The 14278-nt window shown below is 65.0% G+C and overlaps 1 protein-coding gene across 3 annotated transcripts in view; it reads right to left on the minus strand.

Moving 5' to 3' along the window:
* The window catches only part of SBF1 (SET binding factor 1), a 62527-nt gene that overhangs the window by 9814 nt on the left and 38435 nt on the right, over positions 1-14278 (minus strand). For all 3 annotated transcript variants that reach the window (XM_069033514.1, XM_069033504.1, XM_069033494.1), the window contains exons 8-26: positions 13060-13168; positions 12144-12257; positions 11232-11309; positions 10378-10491; positions 9486-9614; positions 8906-9004; positions 8025-8229; positions 7422-7534; positions 6557-6706; positions 6388-6456; positions 5798-5956; positions 5197-5456; positions 4310-4482; positions 4049-4122; positions 3767-3962; positions 2817-2944; positions 2374-2549; positions 989-1128; positions 474-681 (exon numbers count right to left, since the gene is read on the minus strand). In XM_069033514.1, coding sequence (XP_068889615.1) covers positions 474-681; positions 989-1128; positions 2374-2549; positions 2817-2944; positions 3767-3962; positions 4049-4122; positions 4310-4482; positions 5197-5456; positions 5798-5956; positions 6388-6456; positions 6557-6706; positions 7422-7534; positions 8025-8229; positions 8906-9004; positions 9486-9614; positions 10378-10491; positions 11232-11309; positions 12144-12257; positions 13060-13168 — 2694 coding nt within the window. The remainder of the gene's footprint in view (positions 1-473; positions 682-988; positions 1129-2373; positions 2550-2816; positions 2945-3766; positions 3963-4048; positions 4123-4309; positions 4483-5196; positions 5457-5797; positions 5957-6387; positions 6457-6556; positions 6707-7421; positions 7535-8024; positions 8230-8905; positions 9005-9485; positions 9615-10377; positions 10492-11231; positions 11310-12143; positions 12258-13059; positions 13169-14278) is intronic.

Genomic DNA, 14278 nt, shown 5'->3' on the forward strand with positions numbered 1-14278 from the left:
AAGACACGGAGTGACCAGGGCTCACGGCCCTCCAAGGAGACAATGGAGTGACCAGGACTCATGGCCCTCCAAGGAGACACTGGGGTAAATGAGGATAAAGGAAACACAAAGACATTTCAGCCTCAGCACTGGGAACTCCCCATGTGGGAAAAACATGAGAAAAACACTGGGAAATTCAGGCTCATCACGAGAAGTGAGCAATCAATAATCAATAGAGGGGGCAGAACAGTGATTAATGGAGAGGACTGGGCAGCTTAGAACCAGTGAACATTGGCCAAAAATGCATCAGTAAGTGAAAAAGTTGTGGAGCGCTGGAGGCCGGAATTCTGCTGGCCAAGGACAAAGCAATGCCGGACTCGCCGATGCCGCCGGAGGGTTTTATTGATCCCGGTGTTTTCGGGGTGTGCCGGCGGCGCTGGGATCTGCTGGGATCCACTGGGATCCATTGGGGTCCGTGCCCCCGGGCGGCTCACCTGCGGCAGATGGCGTACATGCGGTTGACGGTGGAGATGCGGAAGGGCTCGTTCTTGGAGCGGGTCAGGCTGCTGCTCAGCGTCCCCAGGCCCAGGCGCTGGTAGTCCCGGCAGCAGGCGCGCTCCACCACGTGCGTCATCGTCATCTTCTCCGACGGCCTCATGGTGCTGCTGGGCGTCAGCGTGCTCCTGTCCAGATCCTCGGACACTGCGGGGACAGCGCGGGGCTGGGGACACCTGGGCGCGCGCACGGTGTCCCGGAGCAGCCGAGGAGACGGATGGGATGGAGGAAGGGCCCCGAACCTGCTGCTGTCACCCGTCAGGGAGCCCTGGGGGATTTCCCAGCCGGCCCAAGACCTCCCTCCGGGCTGGGATCTCTGCCCGGCCACCACCAGCAGCCCAGGGCTGCACACCGCCAGGAACCGGGAGATGCTCCCGCCCTGCTCCCACTGCAGGGACACCGGGACGGCTCCCGGGTGGCCGCTGCTCCCTGGCCTTCCCGGGGCGTTCCCAACCTGAGATCTCGTCCTCGTTGTCCTCGGGGAAGTGCTGGCTGCCCCGCTGCTCCCAGGCGGGGGGCGTGTACTTCTTGCGGGTCACGTACTGCCGGCCGATCGTCCTCTTGGCGTTCTTCACCAGGTTCTTGGACAGCGTCCTGGGGGCACGGGGACAACGCTGTCACCCACGGAGCCAGAGCCAGGAGCACACCCGCCCCAGGAGGTCGCTGTCACACGGGAGGGGACGGATGTGTCGCCTGCCAGCGCCTTGGCCCTGCGGGAGCCCCAGCACCCGCCATTCCCAAGGGATTTGGGGTGTCAGGGGAGGAGGGATGAGGCAGCCGGGGGAGCAGCCTGTGGATCCAAGGGGACCTGGCCTCCTCTGCATTGGAGCTGCTACAGGCAGAGATCCCGCCCATCGCAGGGGAGGAGGGCTCCAAACCACAGCAGGGGACAGGGACCCATGGCAGGGACCAGGGGATCAGCCACAGGGACCAGGGGATCCATGGCAGGGCTGGTGCCAGCCCAGGCAGGGCTCAGGGCTGCAGCTGGTGCTGCAGGACCCTGTCCCCGAGTCACCCAGCACTGCAGCACTGCATCCCTAAGTCACCCAGCACTGCAGGACTGTGTCCCTGAGTCACCCAGCACTGCAGGGCCATGTCCCCAGGTCACCCAGCACTGCAGGACAATGTCCCCACATCACCCAGTGCTGCAGCACTGAGACACCCTGTGCAAGAACAGTGTCCTCAAGTCACCCAGTGCAGGAATAATGTGTCCCCAGGTCACCCAGCACTGCAGCACCGTGTCCCTGAGCCACCCAGGCCACTGGAACCTCTCCTGTGGGACACCTCCTTGGCCAGGGGATGCCACTGCAACAAACTCCCACTTCCCAGTGTGACCTGTCCTTCCCAGTGTGACCGTGTGGGGCTGGGGACACTGCAGGACAAGGGACACCTGCAGCTCTTTGGTCTGCACAAGTCCCTGACAGGAGGGGACAGCCAGGGGGGTCGGGCTCTGCTCCCAGGGAACAGGGACAGGAGAGAGGGAACGGCCTCAGGCTGGGCCAGGGGAGGGGCAGGGTGGGTGTTGGGGAATTCCCTCCTGGAAAGGGCTGCTCAGCCCTGGCACAGGGGGGAGTCCCCATCCCTGGAGGGATTTAACACCTTGTGGATGTGGCACCCGGGGACAGGGGCAGTGCTGGGAAGGGTGGGACTCGTTGTCTCACGGGGCTTTTCCAGCCCAAAGGATTCTCTGATCTCCAGCGATGGAAACCCTGCACAGGACGGGTCTGAGCCAGGAGGGCTCAGTCCCTGTGTCCTGGTGGCTCTGCCGGAGCAGGGACAGGAGGGGTGTCCCAGAGGATGAGGCACATCCAGGTGTGATCCCTCTCGTGGCGCAGGTACCTGAGCGAGGGGTTCTTCTCCTTGGCCTTGGGCTGCATGGCCTGCTTGGGGGACTGGCCCACGGTGAAGGCGAAGGTGCCGCGCACGTGCTGGGGGTAGCGCAGCTTGTGCAGGTGCTTCCGGAAGATCTCGGCGCTGTCCGAGGCCACCTCCTCATCAAAGGCGATCTTCAGCAGCTGGTGGGGCACGGCCAAGGGGTCACAGCGGGGTCAGGGCAGGGGACGGCCCTTCCCATGGATCAGGGCAGAGCTTGGATCTGGCCAGGAGCCCCATGAGCAGAGTCTGGCCTGGGAGGCTGCCCTGCCTCTCCCTGCATCCCCATTCCCTTTCCCCTGTCCCCTTTCCCCTGTCCCATTCCCTTTCCTCCTGGAGTCTCCACTCCTGCTCCTGGGTGTCCCCATGCCCAGCAGGTTTGGGAGCTCTCTCCCAGCACGGGGTCCCACCTGGAATGTGCAGGAGCGCAGCTGCAATCCCTCCTGGATGAACTGATCCGCCTGGGCCTGGATGCTAATCTTCTTCTCTTTGGTCAGCGAGGCGATGGGGAAGGACCGGATCACCACCTGCTCCCCCACTGGACACGGGACAGCAACGGGTCAGTTCCATGCCCGCCTCGGCCCCAGGCAGGGCCAGGCCACCCCCGGTGTCTTGTCCCACCATGGAGAGTCCATGGAACACAGCGGCCAGAAACAACCAACCCCTCCTCCCCAGGATCACTGACCAGCCCCCTGCTCCCTGGGGATCACTGACCAGCCCCCTCTCCCCAGGATCACTGACCAGCCCCCTGACCCCCGGGGATCACTGACCAGCCCCCTGCTCCCCAGGGATCACTGACCCTGCTCCCCAGGGATCACTGACCAGCCCCCTGACCCCCGGGGATCACTGACCAGCCCCCTGCTCCCCAGGGATCACTGACCCTGCTCCCCAGGGATCACTGACCAGCCCCCTCTCCCCAGGGATCACTGACCAGCCCCCTCTCCCCAGGGATCACTGACCCTGCTCCCCAGGGATCACTGACCAGCTCCCTGCTCCCCAGGGATCACTGACCAGCTCCCTGCTCCCCAGGGATCACTGACCCTGCTCCCCAGGGATCACTGACCAGCCCCCTCTCCCCAGGGATCACTGACCCTGCTCCCCAGGGATCACTGACCAGCCCCCTCTCCCCAGGGATCACTGACCCTGCTCCCCAGGGATCACTGACCAGCTCCCTGCTCCCCAGGGATCACTGACCCTGCTCCCCAGGGATCACTGACCAGCCCCCTCTCCCCAGGGATCACTGACCCTGCTCCCCAGGATCACTGACCAGCCCCCTCTCCCCAGGGATCACTGACCCTGCTCCCCAGGGATCCCCAATCCCCCCCTGCTCCCCTCCCTTTCCGAGGCCGCAGCCCCTCACCCAGGGGGTCGGTGGGGGTTCCCTTGAAGATGATCCTGTAGGTGGTGAGGAACACGGCCCCCTCTGCGGGGAGCAGGGGGGGCCCCCCGACGCTGCCCCCGGCCGCCTCCTCGCGCCCGTCCGGCATCAGGTACACGCGGAGCCCCTCCATCACACACTCCTCCCCCAGCAGCAGGTTGGGCCGCAGCAGCTTTGGCTGGGGGACAACGGGGGGCTCAGGCCCGTGGGAAGGGTCTCCCAGCCCCCAGGGCTCCGATCCCAGCCCAGCAGCGCACTCCCTACCTTCTGGATAGGAGGGAGCCTCTTGCTCTCCCTGTGCACGGCGTCCAGGGTCTCGATGTGCATCTGCACGATGTCTGTGGGATGGGGGTGAGTCCTGCCCTGCCCAAATCCCACCTGCCCCTGCCCAAATCCCATCCTGCCCTGCCTGAATCCCACCCTGCCCAAATCCTGCCCTGCCTTGCCCAAATCCACGCTGCCTTGCCCAAACCCCACCCTGCCCTCTCCCCCTGCAGGACCCCGGTGCCATCCCTGTGTCCTCACCCGGGATCATGACGTGCAGCCCCTTGAGGTGCTCGTTGGTGACGCCGCTCTCGGTGCACACCTTGTCCACGAAGCGGTTGATGAACCTCACCACGGAGTTGGCCACGTCCGAGCTCTCGGCGTCCTCGAAGCCGCTCTCGGTGTCGTAGCTCTCGGCCACGCTGCCCGCGATGCTTCCCCAGGGAAACAGGGAAGGGTCAGCCCAGGACAGCCCAGCCCAGCTGCGGCCACGGCCAGGAACAGCCCCGGCCAGGGGCCACTCCCAGCATGGAGCCGGGAGAGCTCCCACTCCAGATAGAACCCCAGGAGAGCTCCCACTCCTGATATGGACACAGCAGAGCCCCCACTCTTCATATCCCAGGAGAGCTCCCAATGCCGATACGGATCCAGGAGAGCTACCAGTGCTGACAAAAACCCAGGAGAGCTCCCACTCGTGATGAAACCCCAGGAGAGCTCCCAGCGCTGATACGGACCCAGGAGAGCTCCTGCTTGTGACAGAAACCCAGGAAAGCTCTCACTCCTGGAAAACCCAGGACAGCTCCCACTCCTGACAGGAGTCCAGAATTGTTCCCACTCCCAGCATGGAGCCAGGAGAGCTCCCACTCCTGACAGGAGTCCAGGATTGTTCCCACTCCCAGCATGGAGCCAGGAGAGCTCCCACTCCCAGAAACCCCACCCTGGGCACCACAATCCGTCTCAATCCCGACATAATCCTGGAATCCCGGCATGGTTAGGATTGCAAGGAACCCTTACAGCCCATCTGGCCCAGCCCTGCTCAGTGAGCAGGAACGCCCTTCCCTGGCAGCAGCCGAACGCCCGGCACAGCCCGGGAGCTCTGTCCCAGCTCGGGTCACTCCGGTGCCCCCCGGTGTCCCCAGCCCGGGCACCTGTTGGTGACGAAGCTGTTGCTGACGCTCTCCACGTCGCCCAGGCCGGAGCTGCGGAGCAGGCGGTTCTTGCTGGTGTCCAGGGGCAGGAGCAGGTAGCTCATCCTGTTGGCGTAGTGGATGGCCTGGCTGAACACCGTGCTCTCCTCCTTCTGGATCAGCTCCTGCTGCTTCTCCCGGCTCATGGTGGGCCACAGCCGCAGCTGCTCCGACGCGATCTCCAGCGCGGACTTGGCCTCCTGTGGCTCCTCTGCGCTCTCCTGGAGCAGTGGGAAGGGGATGGGGGTTGTCTGCATGGACAGACCCGCAGGGATCTCCCAGAACTGGGGTGCAGCCCCTCATCCTCATCTGAGCAGGCTGCACAGAGCAGGCAGCTGGAACGGGATTCCCAGAGCAGCTGTGACTGGATCCCTGGCAGTGGCCAAGGCCAGGCTGGACACTGGGGCTGGGAGCAGCCTGGCACAGTGGGAGGTGTCCCTGCCATGGCAGGGCTGGCACTGGAGGGGCTCTGAGGTCCCTTCCCACCCAAACCATTCCAGGATTCTGTAACTGCAAGATGAGCCCCGCCCTTAGGGAAGAGCTCTCCTGGGCCCCCCCTGACCTGCTCCGTGTGGTTCTCCTCGGCGCTGTCCAGGTACAGGGCCCGGATGTGGTTCTGGACGTCGCAGTAGAACATGGCCTCCCAGAACTGGATGTTGGTCCACACCACGTGCTCCTGCACGCAGCTGTAGGCGAACTGGGTGATGCCAGGGCTCAGTTTCTGTGCAGGGAGGTGGAAAAGGTCCATACAAACACAGCCTTTGTGCCCAGCTCTCTGCTCGGGTACCCCTGCTCCTGGACCGGCCGCTGGGAAAGCCCCGGGCAGGCAGGAGGGATGTCTGCACCACAGCTTCTCCTGCATTCCCTCAAAATTCTCTTGCCCAGCGCCCACCCAGAGCCTGCAGGGCCCTGTGACACTGTTTTAGGGGAGGTAGAAGCTCATCCCAGCCCAGCCTGAGCACAGGATCAAGCTGGCATTCCAGAGCAACCCCTTCCCGCAGGTGTTGCAGCCTCCCCGGGAGCCTCGGGCCAGTCTGGGGTGGGGGGAAAGTTCTGTAGAGGTTGAGAAGTCCCATAGGGACACCCCCCTGCAGCCTCTGCCACCTCCAGGCATCCTGAGGGCTCCGGGGTGGGGACACCATGGCCACTCACCCTGCAGAAGGCGGTGACCAGCGGCAGCAGGGCGGCGGCGATGCCGTGCTCGTCCATGGCCGTGCAGTCCTGCGGGAGGAGCGGGGGTCACGAGGGGACTCGGCCCCCGTTCCCGGGCCATCCCTGCCGTGGTGTCCCACAGGAAGAAGAGCCCCTGGCCCTGCCCTACCTGGAGGCAGCAGTTCATCATGCGGATGACGAAGTCGAACTGCTGGTGGTCCAGCACGGCGCGGTTCTGCTGCACGTGCAGGTGCAGCTCCTGCGTCAGGCAGTGCCGGGCGGCCCGGCCCTTCATGGCGCGCAGCACCGCCGGGAACAGCTGTGGGAACGGGGTTTAGGGGCTGGGATGGGGCCCGGGACGGCCCTGCTCCGACACGGTGCCGTGCGGGTGCACGCTGGCTGTCGCGGGATGTGCTCGGAAATGGAGATGAACCAGGGAAAAATTCCAGGTGTGGCCGGCTGGACACAGCCGAGGAGGAGGGGGAGGAGCCCGAGGGCACTGGGAGATGGAGGAATAGTGCTGAGCTGGTGTGGAGCCCCCAGCCAAAAATCCCAGGAACACGAGGAGGGGGACACGTCCCAGGTCAGTGGTGGCCATGGCAGTGCTGGGGAATGGAGGATGGGGGAATGGTCCCAGAGGGATTCCCAATCCAAGTGGCTCCACAGTTCTGCTACTGAGGTGGGAGTGGGGCTCTGCTCCCAGGGAACAGGGACTGGAGGAGAGGGAACGGCCTCAGGCTGGGCCAGGGGAGGGGCAGGGAAATTTTCCATCCCAGAAAGGGTTGTCCAGCCGTGGCACAGGGGGGGAATGCCCATCCCTGCAGGGATGTGGCACTTGGAGACAGGGGCAGTGGTGGCCTGGGCAGTGCTGGGGACGGTCAGACTCGATGGGCTCCGAGGCTTTTCCACCCTCAGTGACTCTGTGATTCCACGGCCTTTTGACCCTCAGCCAACCAGCAGGACGTGCACACGGACAGGAACATCCCCTCCACCCCCAGAGGACAGCGACCCCCCCAGCTCAGCCCCCTCCTCACCTTTTTGGCCTCCAGCATCTTGTTCTCGAAGACGTAGGAGATGCAGTTCCTGACCACCTCCAGGCGCCGGGCGCTGTTGGCCAGGGCGTTCCCATTGCGCTCCAGGATGGCAGCTGGGAACAGATTCCGGTCAGTGCAGGTGGAGTGGGACCCGCACCCCTGGGGGGACACGGTGTCCCCCTCTCCCTGAGGCCGCGGGGCCTTCGGGGGCATTGAGAGCCCCTGGGGAGCTGAGGACCCCATGGGGCAGAAGTTACCAGGGATGGAGCTGCTGCTTCTCCATGCTTTGCTCCCATGGTGTGACCCGGAGCCAGCAGCCCCCCTGAGCAGGGTCCCCTGGTGCCCCACACACCCATGAGGGTTCCAAGGGCACCATGGCCTCCAGCAGCCCCCAGGACAGGGTCCCCCGTACCCCATACACCCATGAGGGTCCCAAGGGCACCATGGCCTCCAGCAGCCCCCCAAAGCGGGGTCCCCCTGTGCCCCACGTACCCACAAGGGGTCCTGAGGGCACCATGGCCTCCAGCAGCCCCCGAGCAGGGTCCCCTGGTGCCCCATGGCCTCCAGCAGCCCCCAGGACAGGGTCCCCCGTGCCCCACGTACCGATGGGGGGTCCTGAGGGCACCATGCACTTCTTCTCGGCCTTGACGGCCGGCGGGGCCGTCTGCAGCTTGGCCGTGGCCTGGTCGATGATCCACTGCACGGTGCCCTCGTCCAGGCGTGGGAAGGGCTTCTGGTGCAGGCGCAGGTGGCAGCCCTCGGTGGGCTTCTGCACCTTGTGCATGGTCACCGCGGGGTACGGGTTCTCCTGCGCAGGGACGGCCCCCGAGGTCACCGTGTGTCCCCTCCCGGGACAGGAGCCCTCAGCCCCTGCTCTGCTCCCAGCTGCAGTCTGCAAGCCCCAGGATCTGCTGCCCCAGGGACGCGCAGCTGTGGCACAGCCACGAGCCAAGGGCCACCAGGAGCTCCGTCCCCGCCAGCCGAGGCTCCCAGGGGCACTGCTGCCTTCAGGTGCCACTGGAAACCCCGGGCAGGGCCAGGGGAGGGGCAAGGTGGGCAGCAGCAGGAATTTCCCCATGGAAAGGGCGCTCAAGCCTTGGCAGGGGCTGCCCAGGGAGGTTTGGAGTGCCCATCCCTGGGGGTGTCCAAGGAATTCCTGGAGGTGGCACTCAGGGCTCTGGGCTGGGGATAAGGTGGGGATGGGGCAGAGCTGGGACTGGATGGGCTGGGAGGGCTTTTCCAACCTCAGGGATGATTCTGGGATTCTGTGATCCTATAAAACCAGGGAATCCCACTCCCAGGACTTCTGGGCACAGGAGAATGTGCCTGACCACAGTGACAGTGCAAGGAGGGACAGGATCCATCACCACGAGCTTATGGAAGGGGGACAGAGTGACCAGAATGACCAGGACTCCAGCCCCGGCTCTCCCTGCCCCATATCCCCTGGCACATTCCCGCTCCTGCCCAGGGGCTCCAGGACTCACGTTCTTGTAGAGTTTCTCCGCCAGCTCCTTGATGTGCCTCAGGATTTTCTGCTTGTTCCCCTCCTCCGCCTTCATGCGCTTCACCTCGTAGGCCACGAGCTGGGGAGCACAGGGGTGACAGGAGCAGCTCCAGCGCCTCTCCCAGAGCTGAGGCCCCGGCAGATCCCATTCAGGCCCCGGTAGATCCCACTCAGGCCCTGGCAGATCCCATTCAGGCCCCATCAGATCCCACTCAGGCCCCGGCAGATCCCACTCAGGCCCCGGCAGATCCCATTCAGGCCCCGGCAGATCCCATTCAGGCCCCATCAGATCCCACTCAGGCCCCGGCAGATCCCACTCAGGCCCCGGCAGATCCCATTCAGGCCCCATCAGATCCCATTCAGGCCCCGGCAGATCCCATTCAGGCCCCATCAGATCCCACTCAGGCCCCATCAGATCCCATTCAGGCCCCATCAGATCCCACTCAGGCCCCATCAGATCCCACTCAGGCCCCGGTAGATCCCACCCAGGCCCCGGCAGATCCCACCCAGGCCCCGGCAGAGCCGGGGGTGCGGGGAGCGGAGCTGCCCCAGGGCCTCACCTCGTCGAAGAGGTCGATGGGGCGATAGGGAGCCCCGCGCTCGGTGACGAAGCCGGCGAAGGCCATGCCCTCGAGCACCTTGGTGAGGAAATCGTCCTCCGTGAGCCCCCGCTGGCCCAGGAACGCCGCCTGCAAAGGGAGCGGCGCCGTCAGCAGCGCGGGCGGCACCGGGCCAAGGACGGGCGCCTGGGTGGCACCGGGACGGTGTCACCTCCTTCCCTGTGCCAGCTGGGCACAGCAGCGACAGCGCTGGCACGGGAAGCTGAGCCTCTGGCCCACGGCAGCAGGACGAGGGGCAAGGGAAGGCTCTGGTGTCACCTCGGTGTGCAGAGGCAGAACACGGGGACACGGGGACGTGGGGACAGAGGAACTCCAGGGTATGGGGGCACAGGGCCAGAGGGACTCGGGGGCACAGGGACACAGAGCTACAGGGACACAGGGACACAGGGATACAGGGACACAGAGACACAGGGATACAGGGACACAGGGATACAGGGACACAGAGACACAGGGATACAGGGACACGGGGATACAAGGCTAGAGGGACTCAGGGACAGAGGGATACAAGGCCAGAAGGACTCGGGGGCACAGAGAAACAGGGACAGAGGGATACAGGGACACAGGGACTCAGGCACACAGAGCCAGAGGATTTCAGCTGGTCCCTCAGCAGTGCCAAGACCTCCCAAAATCCCCAGCTCCAGGCCAGGAGCATCCGAACACGCCGGGGCACGAGCAGGGAAGCGCTGCCTGCTCCAGGAGACCTCGGGACGCTCAAGGACAAACACGGGATGCAGGTGGGCCCGGCAGGGACGTCGGGGAGGTCACAGCCTGGAAAGCCGGGATTGTTTCCAGGATTCAACCCGGCTCATCCCGGCCCAGACGAGGCCCTCACCTTGTGGAAGCGGATGACGGGCTCGGGGTGGATGCGGATGATGTGCAGGCACCAGCGGTAGCCCTGCAGCAGCTGCGCAAACAGGCGCAGGAACACGGCTCGGATCTCCTTGTCCTGGAACAGGGAAGCACAGCCTGGGCTTGTGGGGCACGGGGTGTGGATGGGGCAGCTCCCAGGGCAGGAATTTCCCCCAGCACGGGATCAACCCCGGGGTGAGGGCAAGGAACGCGGCTGAGATTCCAGGGAAAAGGGACACGACAGCCTGGACTCACTGCTCTGCCCCCCCCGGAGCTGCACAGGGAGGAGAGGGAGCTCTACAGCTCCAGGAATGCTGGAAGCCCAAACATTCCCTGTCTGCTGCAGCCCGGCCGCGAATCCGGAGCCCACGGCACTGCGGGATCCAGGCACAGCCCAGAGCAGCAGCTTTGGATGGACACAGGGCTGGAATGGTGCCCCAAGAACCGGGGTGTCCCTGGGGAGCAGCCCCACCCAGGGCCCCTGTCTGAGATCCGGGGTGTCCCTGGGGAGCAGCCCCACCCAGGGCCCCTGTCTGAGATCCGGGGTGTCCCTGGGGAGCAGCCCCACTCGGGGCCCCGTCTGAGATCCGGGGTGTCCCTGGGGAGCAGCCCCACCCAGGGCCCCTGTCTGAGATCCGGGGTGTCCCTGGGGAGCAGCCCCACCCAGGGCCCCTGTCTGAGATCCGGGGTGTCCCTGGGGAGCAGCCCCACGCAGGGCCCCTGTCGGAGATCCGGGGTGTCCCTGGGGAGCAGCCCCACGCAGGGCCCCTGTCGGAGATCCGGGGTGTCCCTGGGGAGCAGCCCCCACTCGGGGCCCCTGTCCCTCCCACCACTCACCTGCATCTTGAGGGAGGAGGCGGAAATGGTGGAAGGCGGGAAGGCGAGGTCGGCCACCTCCAGCTCCGGGTCCAGGACCTGCCCAGGGACAACACTCAGCTCAGGCCCCATCCCGGCTGGAAAAGCCAAGGAAATTTCCCCAGAGACCCCACAGCCCCTAAGGAAAAGGTCTGAGGGGCTTGGAGACAAAGCACAGGGCATCGGGAATGCTCCGTCAGGCCTGACCCTTCCTTGGGAGCAAGGCTGGCGCTGGGATCCAGGGAAGGGGCAGCCCCTTCACCCCCACTGCCCCCAGAACATGGAGCAGCAGGAGCTGTGGTGTTTGCTCCAGAAGGGCCTCGGGAACACGGGAGCAGCCAGGCCACGGCCGCTTCCTGCCCCTGGGCCGGGAGCCAGCACCCCATTCCCAGAAACCTTCGGCAAAGGAATCCCCCCCTCTGGCACCGCCGGACATCAGAGGGATTGCACTGGGAATGGCCACTGTGAGAGGGGCAGCAGCAGCCCAGGGCACGGATGGATCCCTGCTCGGGGAGGAGTCCCTGCTGCTCCACTCCTGTGGAACGTGTGCCATTCCCAGGGTGTTGGCCAGAGGCCACTGGAGCAGGAACAGTGCCTGAGACAGGATCCCGAGGCATGGACAGGATCCCGAGGCATGGACAGGATCCCACAGAGGGGACAGGATCCCGAGGCATGGACAGGATCCCGAGGCATGGACAGGATCCCACAGAATGGACAGGATCCCACAGAGGGGACAGGATCCCGAGGCATGGACAGGATCCCAAGGTATGAATCCTGCCTGCAGAGCAGCCCCAGCTCCATTCCCAGCTCCATTCCCGGCTCCCTGGACACTTGTGTCATTCCCAGGGAATGGTGTTGGTGCCCCAGGGACGCAGGGAATGCCGTGGCTCTCACCATGGACAGGGCTTCCCGAGTCTGCTGGAGCAGGGGCTCGGGGAGCAGGGAGATGTGCACGCACTCGGGGACATTCACGGTGCCGCCGTCCAGGTCTGCGATCACCACGTCCAGCTGGAAGAGTGGGACAGCAGTGGGACACGGCCCCGCTTCCCAATCCTGCATCCCACATCCCATATCCCGTACCCTGCATCCCACGTCCCATATCCCGTATCCTGCATCCCATATCCCGTACCCTGCATCTCACATCCCACATCCCATATCCAATATCCTGTATCCCGCATCCCACAGGAGATGGGGAGCTATCCAAGGAGCAGCCTCTGGCTCCTCTCCACCTTCCCTGAGCACTCCAGCCCTGTCTCCCATCCTGTTCCCAAATCCAAGGACACACTGGGATCCCTCAATGGGGGGACAGGGGGACACCCGGTAGGAGAGGGACCCGGCCATTCCCCCTGGACTTGGCCATTCCCTCTGGACCCGGCCATTCCCTCTGGACTTGGCCATTCCCTCTGGACTTGGCCATTCCCTCTGGACCCGGCCATTCCCTCTGGACCCGGCCATTCCCCCTGGACTTGGCCATTCCCCCTGGACTTGGCCATTCCCTCTGGACCTGGCCATTCCCCCTGGACTTGGCCATTCCCTCTGGACCCGGCCATTCCCTCTGGACTTGGCCATTCCCTCCGGACCCGGCCATTCCCACTGGACTTGGCCATTCCCTCTGGACCCGGCCATTCCCCCTGGACCCGGCCATTCCCACTGGCTCGTGTGGGACACCTGGACACATCCCAGGCTGAGCACACGGAGCCCGTGCCCCTGGGCACCCTCAGGACGAATCCAGCTGTCACCCGAGCCTGTGACACCCACCCTGCTCCCCCCTGGCCCCCCTGGCCCTGGGACAGAGAATGTGGCCCCTCACCAGCTCCTGGGTCTCCGACTGGAAGATGGAGTGGACGCCGATGATGAAGGGGGTGGGGGTGCTCAGCACCTCCAGGAGCTGGGCGGGCAGGATGGGCACGTAGGTGAAACTGCAACCAGAGACAGCCTCAAACATAGCCCCAAACCAGCCCCACTGCAGCCCTGCCCCACCCCCAACCCCATCCTGGCACGGCCAGACACCATCCCAGCTCCGGAGGTGTGTCCAGGGTGCCCCGGGCACTCCCAGCCCCTCAGGCACCACGGCCACACACGGATCCCAAAGGCTGAGGCTGCCCTGGCCCTGGGAGTGCCCTGAGAGGGACTGGGGACAGGGGCTGGAGGGACAGGAGCCAGGGAATGGCTTCCCAGTGGCGGAGGGCAGGGCTGGATGGGAGATTGGGAATTGGGAATTGCTGGCTGGGAGGGTGGGCAGGCCCTGGCACAGGGTGCCCAGAGCAGCTGGGGCTGCCCCTGGATCCCTGGCAGTGGCCAAGGCCAGGCTGGACATTGGGGCTGGAGCAGCCTGGCACAGTGGGAGGTGTCCCTGCCATGGCAGGGCTGGCACTGGAGGGGCTCTGAGGTCCCTTCCCACCCAAATTATTCTAGGGTTCCCTGATTCCATGATATGATCCCTGTCTGGCCTTGGGGTTATAACCAAAGTCTGACCAAGGGAAGGTGCCAGCAGAGCCATTAACTCCAAAAGGAATTTCAGGAATAATTTCCTCCTGGAAAGGGTGCTCAGGCCTTGGCAGGGGCTGCCCAGGGAGGTTTGGAGTGCCCATCCCTGCAGGTGTCCAAGGAATTCCTGGAGGTGGCACTCAGGGCTCTGGGCTGGGAACAAGGTGGGCATCAGGCACAGCTGGGACTGGATGGGCTGGGAGGGCTTTTCCAGCCTCAGGGATGATCCTCTGGAACACCAGCAGCCTCCCTGCAGCCTGGGGAGGCCAGGCCAGCCTGGACACAGGAGCTGGCAGGAGCCCCGGCCCATCTGTCCCAGCTCCGGCCCTGGCAGAGCTGCCCAGAGCCCCAGTGCTGCCAGGGCTGTGTTCCCACTCCTTGTGGGACATTCCCAGCTCCCTGGAGCCAGCGGGGTTCCAGCCATCCCACGGGAGTGGCTTGGCCAGCACCAGCACAGGCACTGCTGGGAACACCTCGCTCCTGCTGATGGGATCCTGGAACATCCTGAGCTGGAAGGGACCCACAGGGATGGTGGATCCAGC

This window comes from Aphelocoma coerulescens, chromosome 1A (genome assembly GCF_041296385.1).
Source record: "Aphelocoma coerulescens isolate FSJ_1873_10779 chromosome 1A, UR_Acoe_1.0, whole genome shotgun sequence".
In the NCBI taxonomy this organism is placed as follows: domain Eukaryota; kingdom Metazoa; phylum Chordata; class Aves; order Passeriformes; family Corvidae; genus Aphelocoma; species Aphelocoma coerulescens.